This window comes from Lycium barbarum, chromosome 6 (assembly GCF_019175385.1).
Source record: "Lycium barbarum isolate Lr01 chromosome 6, ASM1917538v2, whole genome shotgun sequence".
NCBI classification, from domain to species: domain Eukaryota; kingdom Viridiplantae; phylum Streptophyta; class Magnoliopsida; order Solanales; family Solanaceae; genus Lycium; species Lycium barbarum.
In genome coordinates, this window is record NC_083342.1 from 5,069,640 (window position 1) to 5,088,671 (window position 19,032).

General features: G+C 35.7%; 2 protein-coding genes across 3 annotated transcripts; one reads left to right on the plus strand and one right to left on the minus strand.

The window, feature by feature from the left end:
- Positions 1 to 2,135: 2,135 nt before the first annotated feature.
- LOC132600574 (protein HIRA) lies at positions 2,136 to 11,971 on the minus strand. Of its 2 annotated transcripts, XM_060313835.1 has the most exons (10): positions 11,296 to 11,971; positions 10,179 to 10,454; positions 9,269 to 9,520; positions 8,787 to 9,184; positions 7,422 to 8,421; positions 6,661 to 6,862; positions 5,776 to 6,016; positions 5,084 to 5,206; positions 3,949 to 4,066; positions 2,136 to 2,968 (listed from the first exon to the last, which is right to left on the minus strand). In XM_060313835.1, the coding sequence occupies exons 1-10, from the start codon at positions 11,401 to 11,403 to the stop codon at positions 2,504 to 2,506; spliced, it is 3,183 nt and encodes a 1,060-aa protein (XP_060169818.1). In that variant the 5' UTR covers positions 11,404 to 11,971; the 3' UTR covers positions 2,136 to 2,503. The 2 variants fall into 2 exon arrangements, with proteins under 2 accessions (XP_060169818.1, XP_060169819.1); XM_060313836.1 differs by lacking the exon at positions 11,296 to 11,971 and having other exon boundaries at positions 9,269 to 9,523; positions 10,179 to 10,317.
- A 2,342-nt stretch (positions 11,972 to 14,313) lies between these two features.
- Positions 14,314 to 18,730, plus strand: LOC132600575 (pentatricopeptide repeat-containing protein At2g27610). The gene is made up of 3 exons (XM_060313837.1): positions 14,314 to 15,248; positions 15,600 to 17,870; positions 18,034 to 18,730. The coding sequence occupies exons 1-2, from the start codon at positions 14,363 to 14,365 to the stop codon at positions 17,333 to 17,335; spliced, it is 2,622 nt and encodes an 873-aa protein (XP_060169820.1). The 5' UTR covers positions 14,314 to 14,362; the 3' UTR covers positions 17,336 to 17,870; positions 18,034 to 18,730.
- The last annotated feature ends 302 nt before the right edge of the window (positions 18,731 to 19,032 follow it).

Sequence of the window (19,032 nt, forward strand, 5' to 3'; positions counted from 1 at the left end):
AAATAAAATATATATATATATATATATATTTTATCGTATTTCGTTGATCTACCAACGAAATGCAAATATATATATATATATATTTTTCAATTTCGTTTTTAGATGAACGAAATACAAAAAACAAATACTATTTCGTTGATATACCAACGAAATGCAAAAAACAAAATTCCAATTTCGGTTTTTATATGAACGAAATAAAAAAAAATCATATTTCATTTTTTAATAAACGAAATACAAAAAAAAATATACTATTTCGTTGATATACCAACGAAATGCAAAAAAAAATAAAAAATTATTACATTTCGCTACAAGTGCAGCGAAATGCAACTTATTAGTTCGACACCGGAACAATGTTGTGTGGATATTTCGTTGGTTATCCAACGAAATACCCATTGTGGTAAAAAAAAAAAAAAAAAGGCAGCCTATTTCGGGCTATTAGCTCAAAAAACAAGCCATTTTGGCTCCGGACTCTGTATTTTTAACTCCCTTACACAACAAAAACCACTATAAAGATAAAACGGTGACAGAGCGCAAAAAAAAAAAATTATCACAAGAAGTGTTTGCATGTGGCATCTCAGGGTGATAATAAATACACTTCGAATAAGAACAAGGGAATAATACAACCCGCAAAGTTTAAGTGTATAATTGACAATCGGGGACAAGTTGAAGGTGGTAAGTACTTATGAGATCAAACTCATTAGGATCTTGAACTAAACTCTACCAAAGAATATATAAATATATGTGACTAGCAGAAAATAAATTGAATTGACAGAGTCAACAGTGTTAAATTCACTTGAAATTTTGAGTCAAATCAGTGTGATAAGGATGAGTATTCATGGGAAAAAAGAAGAGAAATGGCACTAATAGGTACACCGATTTTATTTTATTTTAAGCTTTTATATATATTCATTTTGAAACAGGCAAGATATTTTGCTTTTATACAATAAAAATAACGATGATTTAAATATTATTCGAACACTAAGTGCTTTCAGAGAATGTTTGATTCTTCGAAATAAGTTTGAGATAGAAGATCTTAGTTTCGTTGTAGATGGAATAATTAAAACATCAGAATCAACTAGATAAACAAGCTATTAAAATGTGTCCCACCCTCTACCCTTCTCTACTTACATACGAGGATTAGCTCCCGTGGTGCAGCGCCCAAACCTGTGACCTAAGTCACAAGTCGCCTTTGCCACTTGAACTAAGCCATGGAAAAGCGGGGAGGAGGGTTGGGCGGGGGCCGGGGTGGTGGTTGTGGCAATATAAACTGATATATACATTCGGATCAAAAAGAGTGTCCACTTAGCCTCTTTTTTTTTTATCTAAAAGAATCTCCACTTATCAAATCAAAAAAGAATTAACCTTATTTTTTCAGATCTGTCACTATTAAGTGTTATGTGATCAAATCTCAATACTTATTTAATTAGGAACAGTTTTAGTCAAATTACCTATTTTTATCTAGGAGTTAGTATTTTCTTACGGGATGTGCAAATGGCTAAGTGGACACTCTTTTTGATCCAGGGGAGTAACGTATCTACATTAACTTCAGCTGATTATGCAGATATAAGTTATCTAACTAAAATATATTTACATGCGAAGATGCAGGTATTTTATAGGATCCACAACATACAGATAGTTGCTACTACTTGTAACCATGTCAGAAATATAACCACTTCAGTAGGCAAGGCAAATTGAGATATTGTACAAAGATAGCAATACATATATAGTCGGACCTCTCTATAACAGTCATCCTCTAACAACATTTCATTGACAACCAAGTTATTTTTGAAACCGATTTTGATGTTATGGTATATAACATGTTCTTTTTAACAGCATTTCGCTATAGAAGCGCCAAAAAAAAAAAAAAAAAGGAGGACAAATGACGCCTTTATATAGAGGTTTGACTTCAGCCTCAGAATATATAGGTATGTATCTCTCTCTCTCTCTCTCTCTCTCTCTCTCTCTCTCTGTGTATGTTCATTCATGTAGTTGAAGTGTTCATTTAAAGAGACATGACAAAGCATATTTCACCTACTTTATTCATCACACACAATCTTTGGAAGAATTGTGAGATTGATATTAACAAATATGCTCAAATGGCAATCTTGTTATGCTCAATAAAGTACTCATTACAATTTTCTGATAACTGCTGTTCAAAATTAGACTGTGAATGCTCAAAGATCTCAATTAATGTCTTCACTGGGGAGAGTACATATACCTTTACTTCATACAAAAACTATATTCAGAACGATGACAACAGAACAAAATGAAAAGGTAATCTAGGGTCACACAAAAATCAAACTCCAAAAGTACTTGGTTTAAAATAACAAAAATCCTATCATGTTACATACCTTGGGCGCCTTCTAGGTGCATCCACCAAGACATTTTTTACAGCCAGGAAACTGCATGTGGAAGATCTTTTTACAGTCCACAGCATCGGTTGTAGTGAGATCAGCAGTACTTTAAGTAGACCATCACGTCTAATCTATGAAAACATAGATTATCATGAAACCTTCTCCTTTGCTGACGGGATTTGTTCCGATTCAACTGATACAGGTGAATCCAAATTCATTTGATCTGTTATTGGAGGCGGTACAGATTTGGCTTCATCAGTTTCTTGTTGAACGGAGTCCATTGGATCTTTGGATGGTGTAGAAGACTCAACATGATCAGTTGATTGTACTGCAGGAGGAGCCAGATCCTCTCGGTCATTTACAGTAGTGGAAGGTGTTGGGTCAGTATCCATTTTATCTGTAGCTGGAACAGATGTAGTGGTTGCAACATTAGCTGGTTCGAGATTTATTTCGGTTGATGTGGTGGTTGTGACATTGTTCGGTTCAAGATTTGTGTCGGGTATCTCATACTCTGAGAGGAGATCCATGAACTCATTGAGCAGCCGTTGTACTTTCCTATTTGATGCAATTGCTGGAAGTATGTCTTCTCTCAGGAGTCTGTGCTTTTTCATACCCTGAAATAGTTGGGATATAAAACTTAATAAGAAAACTAATTTATGTAACTGAACATGGAGACTAATCTCTAAATACTTGGCTTTCATTTGGATTGAGAAAATAAAACCAGCAGGTATGAGCAAAAACATGAATAAGTGACATATGCAATGGGATAAGAACATCGCTAAGGTATATTATATCAACAAGATGCTGCATGAACATGGTGGCAAGAAAATGAGATGTGATATTAAAACAGTAAACTGCAGTTGGTCTTTTGTTTTCTACAGATAAAGCTCAGAAGTTCATCAGTCTCATTTTATGTGACCTACTTCCGACAATGAGCTGCTCCAAAAAGATTGACATGGTTTCAAGGAAGATATTAACAATTTAATACTCCCTCGATAGTTTATGTACTACTTTCTAGCTTGAGCTGTTCAGGAAGATTGAATAGTTCGTCAGATGTGGAGAAAAAGATGGACATTGCAAAAAGTAGTAATACCGCATGCATAATTCCAATGTGATGTCATGTTATTTTTTTCAATACATGATCCAAATATATTTGAAGATATCTCGCTACCCAGTACATGTGTTGGTGGGAGGTAGTTATAACTTTTTACCAAACATACCTACTGCTTACTTATATACTTTTAAATTTATAACTTTTTTACCAAACACGTAACTATTTATTTATAAAATCAGTTTCAATACTTAAAATGCTTCTCAGCGTTTAAAACTTAGCAGCTATTTACAATCAGTTAACCAAAACGGAAATGATGTAATAAACACTTCACAGAAGATATTTACTAGGCAAATATAAATATCACCCTTCTTTCCTCGGTAGTGATGGACCGAGAAGTGATCAGAGAGAATGGGGCAAAATGGCCGTCATGCTCATTTGCAAAGCCAATAACAGATATATGGAGATATTGTTAGAGTTGGGCCACAGTTAGGCTCATCCCCTAAAAGAAATACTAAAAAGCGAAGAGTGAAAAGCCCTTACAAGTACACACGGATCCCAAGCAGGTCTATTTGACTCGGAAGACGCAGCCTCAGCCATCCCTGTGGGAGGCCCAAGAAAGTTCTCGCAAACTTCTCTCAAGCGTGACTCATCTGCCTCTCTGCATTTAAAGAGCAATTGTGTGTTATTTTGATACTAAAGAATGAAAACTCAACAAAAACCAACTAAAACAACTGTACACTAGTCGAAACACATGTAGACCCCAGATATACTAATGCCAGAAAACAAAATCCTTAAAAGTCAAACAAGACTGTTTCTTTAAACGTAACTCCACTATGAAAGAACTAACAGTAAAATTAAATTACACAAATATACATAGGAATTTCTTTTTGATTGGTTAAACATAGGAACTTACATATAACAGAACAAATTAAACCATGAGTTTTCAAAAATATAAACATAGGACCATTCACCATGTAGTAATTCGGTTCTTAGAACTAATATTTCTTGAACTGGAACTATTGATTTCTCCAAACTAAACCCAACCAAATGTGGAGGCAAAACAATTTCTACAAACTCAAAAGCTGCCTACATAACCCAACTGTCCTCCATCTAGCACTAAAAATTCAATTTGCAACTCTCAACTTAATCAATACACCAAGTTAAAACATAGACATTAAACTTTGAAGGTGAAGTTTCCAACATCAACCAATGCATTAAATTAGATATTCCCTATGTTTCAATTAATGTGACATAGTTTGACTCAACACGGAAAGGGCAGCCCGGTGCACTAAGCTCCCGCTATGCCCGGGGTCCGGAGAAGGGCCGGACCACAAGGGTCTATTGTACGCAGCCTTACCCTGCATTTCTGCAAGAGGCTGTTTCCACGGCTTGAACCCGTGACCTCCTGGTCACATGGCAGCAACTTTAACAGCAACTTGACTCAGAACGGAGTTTAAGTTAAAAAAAGACTTCTTGTGGTCTTAAACATTCCATAACATTTTATGGCTATAAAAGTTTCTCATTTTGAAAGTCTCATTAAAATTGGATTATACCTCCTTTTCTATTTATTTAGTATTTGTTTGTAGTTAGACGTTTCCAAATATAGAAATATGTCATTCTTTTGGAACGGACTAATAAGGAAATAGTGTTGCATGAACCGAACTAGACAACAGACCTTGCTAAAAAGCGAACGTAGGATAAAAGGCATTGACGATATTCACTAGGAGACTTCAAAGCAAGAGCAGAAGCCAACTGAGCCTCCAAATGAGCACGTGTTTGTACCCCATCATCAGTGACTCTGCAGATATATAACAAAGAAAAGTTAAAATTTTACTTTGCACAAACTTCAGTAAAAGAGAGTGCCTAAATAAAACTAGGCAAGAAACTTGCACACAAATGCCAATTGTACAGTTATTCAAACAGCAAAAGTTACTCTACCACTAGCAACATTTTAGTACTACCATTGTTTCTGTTACTTTGGTAATCTTTACTATTTTTGCTGTCAATATTTTTTTTCTTCGATATTTTTACCATAACTTCTTTATTCTTGTATTTTTCAAACTTGTTCAGAAAAACAATTTTCTTGAGCCGAGGGTATACCGGAAACAGCCTCTCTACAGCACAAAGGACAGGGGTAAGGTATGTATACCCCACCCTCCCCAGACCCCACTTGTGGGATCACACTGGGCATGTCGTTGTTGTACAGACTAAACACTCAACATCTCTTGGGATATTCTACTAAGGAATATCTAAGAGGAACTAATGAAGATTTCAAAAATAAAGTAGAAAATGTTTTGAGGGCTAGTGACAAAATAATGTGGATGACAAGTTCAGACAAACCAACATGAAAGAAAATGCATAATTGACCTGCTCCACCCGGGTCTTCTGGCCAGGAACTTCCTAACATCCACCTGCAATGCCCCTAGCTCACCACCATGCAATGAACCCGAACTCCAGGAGCTTGAAAAATTCGAAGCTGGAAAACAATCATCTGCCACCCTCAGCCAGCACATGAGGCTCATATCGAAGAGATATGCATGCCGTGTGACCAGGACAACAAGAGGAAAACCAGATTTTGATAATTTTGCTGATATCACTTTGATTGAGCCTGTTAACAAGTGAAGAAGAAGTTATAACAAACGGAAGGCAGTTAAGACAGTGGGCATATGTTGGGTTGGATTTAATAAACTAAAAAGCGACTGCAGCTCTTATGCAGTGAAATACTCCCTCCAGTACAAAATAGATGTTTTAGGCTTGGGCCTATGAATTAAGGAATTCACTTACTCCTTAATTTAAGAGGGGTTTTGACTAAGATACCCTTAATTATGATTCTCTTTTCTTTTTAGGTTGACATAATCATCATTAAATTTGTACATTGAATTATGAATATGTCCAGGGCAAATTTGGGAAAAAGAACTATATACCTTCTTGGATTTGTGAAACATCAATTATTTTGGATCAACTTTTGACATCAATTATTTTGGACTGGAGGGAGAGTACTCCCACCAGTACCCATAATAGGATAATTGTCAGTTTCTATGGAGCAAAGTAATACCCCCTCGAACTTTTGAGTGCATCCAACTTCTTCAGGATGATCCTTAAAAGAGGAAGAACACAGTTCTCTGCGAGAATGCTTAAAAAGGAAAGAACACAATTCTCAACACAGTTCTCTGTGAGAATGCTTAAAAAGGAAAGAACACAATTCTCTGCTAGAAGACACATAAATTTAATCATTGGACTATTATAACTCACCAGCATTCACCTTGAGATCTGAATTCATAAGGGACGCTAACGAGTCTTGAAGGAGACACTTCCGGTTGAATAGATCCCAAAGATATAATGACCCTTTCCTTGTGACAAGCAAAAACTTCCAAGATTCATCACAATCAACAAATACTGCACCAGATCCCATCATCATGGTCGGCATGGCACGTCGTCCACATTTCGTATAGATCTTCATACAAGCAAAGATGAGAATAAGAACATATTATACTATTGGAAGAATATTTGAAGTTAGCAAGCAAATAGGCGAAACTTTAGCAGCACAGAGAAATATTGGGATCTGTAATTTAATGTGACTTTCTCCTTAAATCAACCTTGAGCCTCACAAAGCTATTGACAAGCTTTTATAGCCACACAAATGTTAGGCATGTTTAAGAAGTAAGAACACAAGTTTTCAAAAGCTTTCTGAGACGAGGAGAAAACTCCATTGCCATATGACGAGTTGCAACAGACAATAACGAAAAGAAGGGTAGACTGTAGAGAAATAAAAAACCTTTTTCTCTCTTCTACAAGCAGAAAAAATGCAGGTTAAGGCTTTGGAGGACAAAATTTTAGATCAACAAATGTGAACCACAATATTCAAGCATGCACAGGCCAATTAACATGCACAACACCCAGGGAGGAAGAAAAGAAAAGCACAAAGGCAATGCCTTTTATCCAACTAATCAATATCTAAGATACTTTTCGGAAAAACAGTATAATGTATCAGTTCAAAACTTTTTGAAACTCACCTGGACGCAGCCATCTTCACATCCCACAGCCCAAAAGTTTGCATTTCCAGCCAAAACAGTTACTTTTCCAGAAATCCGGTCAGACCAGAGAGTTTGACTACCCCTTGTACAAAGTATCTCAGTTTCTTTCATTACAAATGAATTTCCTGCCCCGAAAATATCATTAGCAGCTTGCTCTCGAGGTTGAGCCTCTAAGCAAATTGGACCAGTATCCTCCCCTTCTTTATTATCAAAAACCCTAATTAAAAGAGTACCACCAGTACCTAAATGAGCTGTATCTTTGACAATTCCCATCTGTTCTATACTGATGCTTCCGTCTTTGCCTGCAGAAGGTGGGACCCTCTCGATAACGAGGCTCTCACTTATTGTAGCTCGAGCAGTTACACCCGATCGCTCCTTTTGGTCAGCAACATTAACTGTTTTCCTCACAAATCCTTCTCTAACACTCGCATCAGACAGTACCATACCTTTCTCATCTTTCCTCTGATCCACTGTCATATTGGGGAATTCAACGACAGGAGATTGAGCAATTCCAGAGATGTTTCCAACTGCTTCTGGAATTATCCTCTTTCGACCATCGGGCCGTCTGTACTCTCTTTGCTTCACGGGACTCGACACCTGCGTAGAAGCTGCGGGTTTATTTAAACTATCACTCTTAACTCCTTCAGCCTTTTTCCCATTATTATCAGATTGTGGTTTGGGAACCTTCACCACACTAACCAAATCAACAGAAGATTTTGATGTTGCTTGAACTTGTGTAGGATTTTCCGTAGCTTGTTTTTTGCTTGGCGTTTGCTTTGCAGCTGCTGCTTCAAGCAACAGTTGCGCTGGACTTTCAGCTAAATTTGCTTGTTGACCCCTAACATCACCATAGCGGCTTTTCTTCAACTCCTCTAATTCAGTATCAGATAGCCGATGACCTAGTTCATTTCCATCAAAATGGAAAGTGGCTACACTTCCATCCAAAGAACAAGCAAACAGTGAATATCCATCGGGGCTCCTGCACAGAGAAAATCATATCCTGAAAGAAGGCCAAAAAAGTATAAAGAAAATTCAAGATGGAAAATGCCTTCACAGCACTCAAGGGTGTGGGGCCTAGTGGTCAATGAAGTGGGTTGAGAACCATGATGTCTCAGGTTCAAATCCCAGCAGAGACAAAAACACTAAGTGATTTCTTCCCATTTGTCCTAGCCATGATGGATAGAGTTACCTGGTATCTGTTGTTGGTGGGAGGTAGCAGGTATCCTGTGGAGTTAGTCGAGGTGCGCGTAAGCTGGCCCCGACACCACAGTTAATTAAAAAAAGATGGTAAATGCCTTCACTGTTGTGAAAAGACGATGTTTATGATGCTATGAGGTAACTTACCATGATAAATCCACAACACTTTGAGAAAAGAAATGTTTAGCAACAAAAAGAGGGCGTGGACTTGCTGTAGTCCACACAGTTATAGTGCGATCTTGACTTCCTATGGCAATAACATTGTAGGGTTGGGACTCTTTTCCTCCATTTTTTGAAGAACCATTTGACCACCCAACAGAAGCATTTTTCCCTTCCTGAGCATTAGTTGAATTCCTCCGAAACATAGAATGATTAAACTTAACAACAATAATAGGAGCATTGTGTCCTAAGAAGTCAAAAGTGGCAGACCATTCCCCTCTCTCCAGAACAGGAGCAGAATGCCTAGGCTTTTGAAAACCATGAGTAGTAGTTACATAGTGTCCACACGGTGACCATCCTAGCCGCCTAAAGAAGGTCGACCCAAGCTGAAAAAATATAGACAAACTTGTAAGGATATAGACTTCAGTAAAAAAGAAAGGATTTTTTTTTAAGATAATATACGAACTCACAGATTTTGCCCAGTGACCTTCAGTTCTATGAGCAAGGCTCCAGTCACTTGTTCGCCAAATGATGACAGTCTTATCATCTGATTGACTAGCTATAAATGAACCAATCGGATCCCAAGTGACACCTTTAACAAGACTAGAATGACCCCTTAGAACAGCAGTGCATATACCATTGCTCATATTCCAGATATGGATGGTGTTGTCCAGACTACCACTTGCCAATGTCGAATCGTCTGGAGACCAATTTAGATCCACCTACTTTAAACATGGAAAGAGGAACACCTATTGGTTAGACAATATAGGCATCTATTCAGAATCAAATATGACTTCAAATGATTTCAAGGTCCACTGAATGACATAGTTTCAGATAGGGATGTCAAACGGACAAAATGGTTGAGCTGAATTTGAGCAGGACAAAATGGAGTGAGTTAATCAATGGGCAGGTTATTGAACCGACCAAAAGTTACTCGGGCTGAAATGGGCTAAAAAGTGGGTCATAACCCAACCCGCCCAATTCTTACTAAGTTTTAATTTCTTTGTTTGTTCTTCTTTGTAATTCTTTAGTATCTAATAGAACTATTTTGTTTCTTTATTATGGCTATATAAAACATATCAAATAAAAAAAAAAAATAGAATATTTGACAAGATTTCTCATGGGTCAATTTGGGCCGCTACATATCAACCCAAATTTTGATGGGATGAAATGGCTTGAGCTAATAAATGGCGGGTCAATGACCAGCCCGAACTTGGGCGGGTCATGTTTTTATGGGCCAATTTTGCCGCCCCTAGATTCAAATGTTGCTATCAAATTGAGAGCAAAAAACAGGAGATTAAGAAAGAGGTTTGTCAAAATATAATATGATTTGCAGACAAAGCAAATTAGTTAATCAGAATATAAGATCAGTCTCATTACCACATCTGCCGTGTGTCCTCTCAATGTCATGGTAACTTTCCAATTCTCTACATCAGGGGGCTCTCCACTGCCAAACTCTGTAGTTCCCGAGCCAGGCTTCCTCTCATGGACTAAAATCACCTGATCATCAGAGCCAGAAGCAACATATCGACCATGTTTTGCCCATCTAACACAGTTCACCGACCCAAAATGATCGCGTAGTGTCGCAAGAAGTTTTGGTATAGACTCATCTGCTTCCAAGTCCCTACCCACACATTTCATGTTCCATATCCGAACCTGAAGACACGTTAAATGCACATAATGCAAAGTACTCTCTATAACAGTCATCCTCCATAACAACATTTCACTATAACAACAATGTTCTTTATTCCACCAATCTTTTATGTTATGTTATATTATGTGTTTTCTACAAAAACAATTCACTATAGCGGCCAAAAAATATCGGAACAAACGACGTTGTTACAGAGAGGTTTGACTCTACTATATTAGTAAGAGTAAACTGCAATATACAGAAAACATAGATAAGTATCAAGAATCAAGATAAAAGCTTTTTCACTCTAATAAGAAATGTAGGTTAAGATAATAAAACAAAACAGAATCGAGAAATACCTTAACACGTATCAGAAGTGATACCGAAAGCTAGATGTTTTAATAGTTTTGCACATTTTCCCTGTTAAGTAACTAATCCAGAAACCTTTCGCACAATAACATTTCTTACGAGGAAAAACTTAGCTTTAAACTCCCCCCCCCCCCCCCCACACACACACACACAACCACCACCACTCTAGAATCTTCATCACAATCCCAACTTCATTTCACTATGAAAAGCCCAAAATAACCTTTCAACTTCCAAAGAAACAACTTCTTGTTAGTACTCCATTAAACATGAACTGAATTTAGTTACCAACTTCAATTGTTCAGGTTCCAGAATCCATGACCAACTAAAAAAGTCCATCAACTATTTAAAACTATTACTCCAGGTCCCAAAATGATTAACTAATTTCTACACCAAACTTATATAAACAGAGCTAAATGTAATAAAGCCAGACAAAAACAAGAACATACATACATTAAATTATATATATACTAAACTGGTAAAAATTGAAAAAGTCATTACCTTATGATCACCACCACCAGTAGCAAACCTAAGTCCACCAGGTTGAATATCAATAGAGAAAATTTGCATACCCTCATGTCTAATCCAAGTTGGTTTTTCAGCAATCATTTTTCACAATTCTTTTTTTTTTTTTTTTTTTTTGCTGTTACAACATCAAGACTCAATCTTTTTTCACTCTAAACCTCTCAAACTCCATCAAGAACCCCACAACTTCAAAATTAACATACCAACAAGTAAAAAACAAGAAACCCCAAAATCAAATACAACAAAAAAATTACCCCCAAATGAAGGTTAAAAAAAAAAAAAGTAAGAGATAAAACCCTAGTTGGGAAAAATAGGAAGAAGGAAAAAAAGACCAACAAAGGAGTAAAATTTTGAATCTTGATTTATTGAGTTAAAAATAAAAATTAAATAAATAAAAAAAAAAACCCTAGATTTTGGAATTAAAAGGTGAAGTGGGGTTTAAGTTTTATGAAGAAAGGAGAAAGATTTTAATGAAAAATACTATGGTTTTGGTTTGTTTTAATTTGTTGTTGCTAATGGTCAAATCTAATGAAAGATTGTGAAAAGGAGAAGAAAATAAAGAATATAACAACAAAACAAAGGGAATCTAACAAAATTTGTTTTGCACTGTTAAGTCTATGATACAAAACAGAACAGAAGATAAAAAAAAAAAGTGAAAGTGTGTACTTTGGTAGGGTAAAAATGTGACAAGACAAAGAGGCACATAAGAGGATTGTAATAATTTGAAGTAGTGGTATTGGGCACATAAGGTTATGGGACAAGTTGGTTTTCCAATTGTATCATTATGTAAATTAATACAAGATATAATCTAAGTGTTTATCTCGTGTAAAATATTTATCACATTTTTCATTTACACACCCATTAAGAAAGTATTTATAAAAGTTGCATTTTGACTATTTTATCCTATTAACATATTTTATGTAATCTCTCAGTCAATAAATATCTACTCCATCAACAGAAAGAATTTTTAAATATTGCTAATTAATGCAAGGGTAAAATGGAAAAAAGTTACTTAATCTTATCTTGGGTAAATAAAACGACAAATATTTTGAGACGGAAAGAGTAGTAGTAAAGAAATTTTTTAAATTGTCAATATTGGTGGTATCCAAACAAACTTGTGTGTACCTCGTTTACATAATCTAGTAATTACAACTCCTTCCATCTCATTTTGTGTGAAAGTGTTTGACTTGACATGAAGTTTAAGAAATAAAGAAAAAATTTGAAACTTGTCATCTAAGACAAACTATAAAAATTTGTGTAGCTAAAAATTATTTCATTAAAGATAAATTTGCAGTTGAGTCTTTACTAAATATACAAAGGTGTCATTCTTATTATCATATAAATTGAGACGGATAGAATAACATATTTAAGTATTGGATAGCTCTGCCTACCAAAACTACCAAAACTTGAGGTGATTCAAAGAATTTACATTAGTACTATTTTTTATCACACTCGAGTGCAATTGGAACTCATGATATTGCCGTTTGAATTAGTATATTCTTTGGAACATTAAGCCTTCCACTTGAAACATGTTATCATGAATTATGAATACTCACTTCTCTTGTTTGTTTTCTTTTGAGTACTTTTTTTTCACAACTATGATTCATTATTGAGAAGTTTTTCGTTGAGATTGTCGAAGTGCGTGTAAATTGGCTCAAATATTATTATTATTTAAAAAATTATAATAAAATGAGATAAATGGTAAATATTAAAGAGAATGAGATAATTCAAATTTTATACATTATCATGTGGCCCCATGTCAGGTTTGTTCTTTCGAACATAACCCTTTTCGTCCTTTTTTTCCTTTTAATTTATTAGTTTTTTTTTTTTTCAACTTTTAGTTTTTTACTTTATTGTTTGGAATTTACTCAATTGATGTTCCTTCTTTTTGGTAAAGGCCCCCCTCAATCACGTTCTTTAGAGTGACTTTTGTCACACCATTTTAAGAGCGCGTTTGGATGGCTTATAAGTTGATTATAAGTTGTTTTTAATTTTTTTTATTGTTTGGCTGGTCAGCTTAAAGTCATTTTGTACTTAAAATAAACTTAAAAAAATAATTGGCCCATTTGACTTAGTTTATTTAAAGCAGCTAATAAGCTGAAAACAACTTATAAGCCCAAAAAAATAAGTTAGACTACCCCAATTTATTTTTTTTAGTAGCAAGTTGCAAATTTTCAGGTAAGAGTAACATCCAAACCTTTTCTATATATGTATTTTAAAATCTTACTTGAAAAGTAAGAAAAAGTTATAACAGAGTTCGTTTATTTTCTAAATATCTTGTCTAATCACACAAAAGGAAAAAGAGGAAGTAATATTTTTCAGAACTCTCTATAATATCCATGTATAACAACACCTCTTTATAACAGTCAAGTATTTTTTATTGACATAAAATTTACCGGGTATAACAATACCTCTTTCTCTAATTGAATTTACCTATTTTAATTTAACTTGACATAAAATTTAAGAAAGTAAGTAGTACTACTGAATCTGGCGATTTATATAATAAATCAAAACATCCTTTAATTTTTGCAATCTTAAACATACTTATATAAGATGTTGGAGCTAACAGTCTGTTTGGCTAAGTTTCTAAAATCAAGTTATTTTGAAAAGTATTTTTCAAAGAAATAATTTTGGCAAAAAACAGTTTGTGTTTGCAATTAATTTAAAAATCACTTTTGAGCAGTAATTAGTGTTTGACCAAGCTTTTAAAAAGTGTATTTTCTCAAAAGTGCTTTTAAAAAAAATATATTTTTAGGAAAAAATAAACTTGGCCAAACAAACCGAAGCACTTATTTTCTTCTGAAAGCTTGACCAAATACTTCACTTTTTTAAAATAAGCACTTATTAAAAAAAAATATAAACACTTTTTGGAAAAAATAAACTTGGCCAAACAAATTATAATAGGTTAGTATTAAAAATATAAAATAATATTCTTTTCTAAAAACAGATTAAAAAGAAAAAGAAAACAGGTGAATTGGACCATTTAAGTACTGTTTAAATTTCAGTTCCAACGGTTCCAACTGGTAAATCCAACGAACTGACAATGATTCTAAGACCGTGTTTGGCAAAAATAAGGCCTTGGCCTTTCCTTCATTTCAAGAATCCATTAAACACCCATTATTGTTCTCATTCATACGCCATTAATTTAGAACAAAACACTCAAATTCAATCAACTGATTCTTCAAATTATCCCAATGCACACTACCTGTTCGACGAAAATCCTGAAAGAGTTTTTCTAAACAATCACTTGCTTTTTGAGTATTCTCGAAATGGTTTCAATGAAAAGGCACTGAATTTGTTTGTGGGTATTCATCGTAACGGATTCTTGATTGATGGATCAAGCCTTTCTTGTATATTGAAGGTTTCGACATGTCTGTTTAATGTAATGTTTGGTAAACAAGTGCATAGTCTTTGTGTAAAATCAGGTTATTTTGATAATGTTAGTGTTGGGACATCACTTGTTGATATGTACATGAAAACGGAGAATGTCGATGAAGGTCAGAAAATGTTTGATGAAATGGAGGAAAACAAGAATGTTGTTACTTGGACTTCATTGCTTTCAGGTTATTCGTGTAATAAGCTTGTTGATAGAGCGTTACAAGTGTTTTGTGTAATGTTAGTTGAAGGAGTTAAGGCGAACGCGTTTACTTTCGCGACAGTTCTTGGAGTTTTAGCCGAAAAATGTGCTGTTGAAAAGGGGATTCAAGTGCATACTATGGTTATTAAATGTGGTTTTGAGGCGATAACGTCAGTAGGAAATTCGTTGATTAATATGTATTTGAAGTCAGGGATGGTTAGAGAGGCCACAACTGTGTTTGATTGTATGGAAAATAGGAATGAAGTATCTTGGAATGGCATGATAGCTGGTTTGGTGACTAATGGGCTTTATTCTGAAGCACTTAAGTTGTTCCACATGATGAGACTTGCAGGTAGGAGTTTCAAATGAGCGGGTAGGGCTGAATTTGGGCAAGTTAAAATGAGTTGAGTTAACCCACCCAAAAGTTACTTGGGCTAAAAAGCGGGTCATAACCCAACCCGCCCAATTCTTACTAAGTTTTAATTTCTTTGTTTATTTTTTTATAATTTTTTAGTACCTAATACAATTATTATTTTTCTTTATTATGATTATATATAACATATCAAGCTAAAATAATGACATTTTAAAAATATTTTGACAAGATTTATCATGGTCAACGTTGGCTACATATCAGCCAAATGGGCTGGTCACAGTTGGGGCGGGTCATTTTATCATGGGCTAACCTTGCCACCTCTACTTGCAGGTGTGGAACTGACGCGATCAATTTATGTTACAGCTGTTAAATTATGTACTAACCTTAAAGAATTGGTTTTTGCAAGACAACTTCACAGTCGGGTTACGAAGAACGGGTTCTATTTAGACAACAATATTAGAACCGCGCTCATGGTCTCTTATACTAAGTGTGGGGAGACAGATGATGCCTTCAAGTTATTCTCTATAATTCATACATTCAGGAATGTGGTTTCTTGGACAGCAATGATTGGAGGGTATATGCAGAATAATAGACCAGAGCAAGCGGCGAATCTCTTTTGCCAAATGAAAAAAGATGGCATAAAACCAAATGATTTCACTTATTCAACTATTCTTGCAGCTCATCCCTCTATTTCGCTCTTCCAAGTACATGCAGAAGTCATAAAAACTAAGTACCAGGGCTCACCTACAGTAGGAACTGCATTGTTAGACGCTTATGTGAAAGCTGGAAATACTGACGAGGCTTCAAAAGTTTTTGAAGAGATCGATGAGAAGGATATTATTGCATGGTCCGCTATGTTATCTGGTTATGCGCAAAAAGGAGACATTCAAGGTGCTGTCAGAGTCTTCCGACAATTAGCCAAAAGTGGGGTCCGGCCAAATGAGTTTACCTTCTCGAGTGTTATTAATGCGTGTGTTACTTCCATGGCATCAGTGGAGCAAGGAAAACAATTTCACGGAAGCGCAATAAAATCAGGTCAAAGTAATGCTTTATGTGTGAGCAGTGCGTTGGTAACTATGTACGCTAAGAGAGGAAACATAGAAAGTGCAAATGAGATTTTCAAGAGACAACAAGTAAGAGACTTAGTTTCATGGAACTCGATGATATCAGGATACGCTCAACATGGTAATGGCAGAAAAGCTCTAAAGATATTCGAGGAAATGCGGAAAAGGAATTTAGATATGGACAATATAACGTTCATTGGAGTTATCTCTGCGTGTACTCATGCAGGACTGCTAAATGAAGGTCAAAAATATTTCGACATGATGGTAAACGACTTTCATATTTCACCAAAAATGGAGATATATTCTTGCATGGTAGACTTGTATAGCCGAGCTGGAATGCTTGATAAAGCCATGGATCTTGTAAATAAAATGCCATTTCCTGCTGGTGCAGTTGTATGGCGTACGCTCCTCGCAGCAAGTCGAGTTCATCGAAATATAGAGCTCGGGAAACGTGCGGCCGAGAATCTTATTTCTCTTCAGCCTCAGGACTCATCTGCATATGTCCTTTTATCCAATCTTTATGCTGCAACTGGAGATTGGCAAGAAAGAGCGAAAGTAAGGAAACTAATGGATGTGAGAAAAGTTAAAAAAGAGATTGGTTATAGTTGGATTGAGGTTAAAAACAAGACCTACTCGTTCATGGCGGGTGATGTTTCACATCCCTTATCTGATAATATATACATGAAACTTGATGAGTTAAGTGTCCGATTGAAGGATGAAGGATATCAACCGGATATGAATTATGTTCTTCATGATGTGGAAGATGAACATAAAGAAGCTATTCTTTCTCGGCATAGTGAAAGGTTAGCTATTGCTTTTGGATTAATTGCCACATCTCCGGGAATTCCCATCCAGATTGTGAAGAATCTCAGAGTCTGTGGTGACTGTCATACTGTTATTAAGTTAATATCAAAGATAGAGGGAAGGGAAATCGTTGTCAGGGACTCAAACAGATTCCATCACTTCGAAGGAGGTCTATGCTCTTGTGGTGATTATTGGTGAATTCAAGCTCTTTGGAACACCTGTATCCAAAGTTGCACTCAATTATCACTAATGGTTGTTATGTTCATGGATTCAAACTTTGATAGTGCATGGTCAAGAGGAAGAAACAGAGAATATTCCAGCTTCAGATATATGGGGAGTCGAGAGGTTCTATTTACGGACTGAGGGATAGAAAAGCTGTCATTTTGGCCAATATTAGGAACAGTTGACAGACACTGATCTGCCTTATATATATATCAGAAGGATTCATTTGAGGGAGGTTTAGGTTTTTCCTGCAGCTGCGCCTCTTGTCGCTTACCAAGACTCAACGATGATGATCAACTAGCAGCCCTTTGATTTCTAACCTTCTTTCTGATTATGTTTTCATTAGAATCTAACCTTGATCATGCCAAACTCATGAAGGACGTGGAAATGTTCGTAGTCCGGGTAGGACCATTCAGTAACGCCTTTTGACAAACAGCTGAAACTATAGAGATCTCTTGCTACCCCATAATAACCTCTTCCAGATATATTCTCAGTGGTGATAGTGATTCAGGTACTGGTTAGAGCCATTTACTATGTTTATGCATCGCTGCATTAAGTTTATCTAACTGATGAGTCGCCTTTATATTGACTTAATGAGTATTATTATCTCAGGTTTTCCCTTATCTTTTATAAAGAATGACTGATTCCTCACTATTTTTTTTCTTTTATTATAGATACTGGTAACATGAAGCTTCAAACTCAATTGCTTATGGGGAAGTAGCTGCAAAGGCAAGGAAAAAAGAAACTGGAATAGCAGCCTAGCGCATATGTGCTGGAATCAAGCTTTTCCTTTTGCTGACCTTTGTGCGCGTATGCATCAGACTTGAAACCCACCATGGTTCCCTCGTTTCTGTTCCTTGGTAAGCGGACCGTGGGAGCATGGGGGCGATATGTACTTTTGACTGATAGAAAGCGTCACTCTTTTGTCCCTCCGGAGCGAACTCACCAAAAAAATCACAATAGTAAAAGTTGTTCTTGTCTGGAGATTACCGTTGGGGACATCTTTATCTGAGAGGAAGGAGGCTTCTAGGATGTCTTAGAGGAGTCTTGTATGGCTTCTAGACAAAAGGGTTCTTGACAAGACAAGGGTTTTAACCAGAGATTCTAAATGATGTCCTTAATTCCTATCGGCTATCATGAGCTAAATAAATTTACTCTCTGGTTTGATGATGGATCGTTGATTGATCTTATTGAGTACCTTGTATTGTTTGGCTGTCATTCTTGCTTCCTATGAATGATGGATGAGTTGTTTATTCTATCCTGTACTTCATGTTTCTATTTAAAAAAGTTTCAATTACATTGTTCAAGTAAATTCAAAAGGAACTTGGAAAGAGCAGATTTGAACTTAAACTTGAGATTGAATAGCATTGATGGCATGACTAGATCAATATGATTTGTTTATAAGACACATGTATTTATAAACCATGTGCATTCAGATTATGGTCTAGTCTTCATGCATCTTCCTTATCCTAATAACCATAGTGATATAGGTTTTAAGTTAAGAATAAACCTGTCTGACCTACTCACACCCAATGTTTTTGAGAATAATAAATATAGGTTGCATTTCTTTGTAATAGTAACCGATTTATGGTTGAATGTTCTTGGAGTTGCCGGTCTAACCCTAAACCTACGTGCTTATCACTTAATTTCTCAGGAAATTTGCGCAACGGAAG

Bases quoted from the DNA above. Each gene is read 5' to 3' on its own strand.
- LOC132600574 (XM_060313835.1), bottom strand. From the start codon at position 11,403: ATGATTGCTGAAAAACCAACTTGGATTAGACATGAGGGTATGCAAATT. The intron at 8,422-8,786 runs GTAAGTTACCTC...TTCTCTGTGCAG, and splicing joins AGTGTTGTGGATTTATCATG to GAGCCCCGATGGATATTCAC. The intron at 2,969-3,948 runs GTAAGGGCTTTT...CAACTATTTCAG, and splicing joins CTTGGGATCCGTGTGTACTT to GGTATGAAAAAGCACAGACT.
- LOC132600575 (XM_060313837.1), top strand. From the start codon at position 14,363: ATGATTCTAAGACCGTGTTTGGCAAAAATAAGGCCTTGGCCTTTCCTT. The intron at 15,249-15,599 runs GTAGGAGTTTCA...CTCTACTTGCAG, and splicing joins CCACATGATGAGACTTGCAG to GTGTGGAACTGACGCGATCA.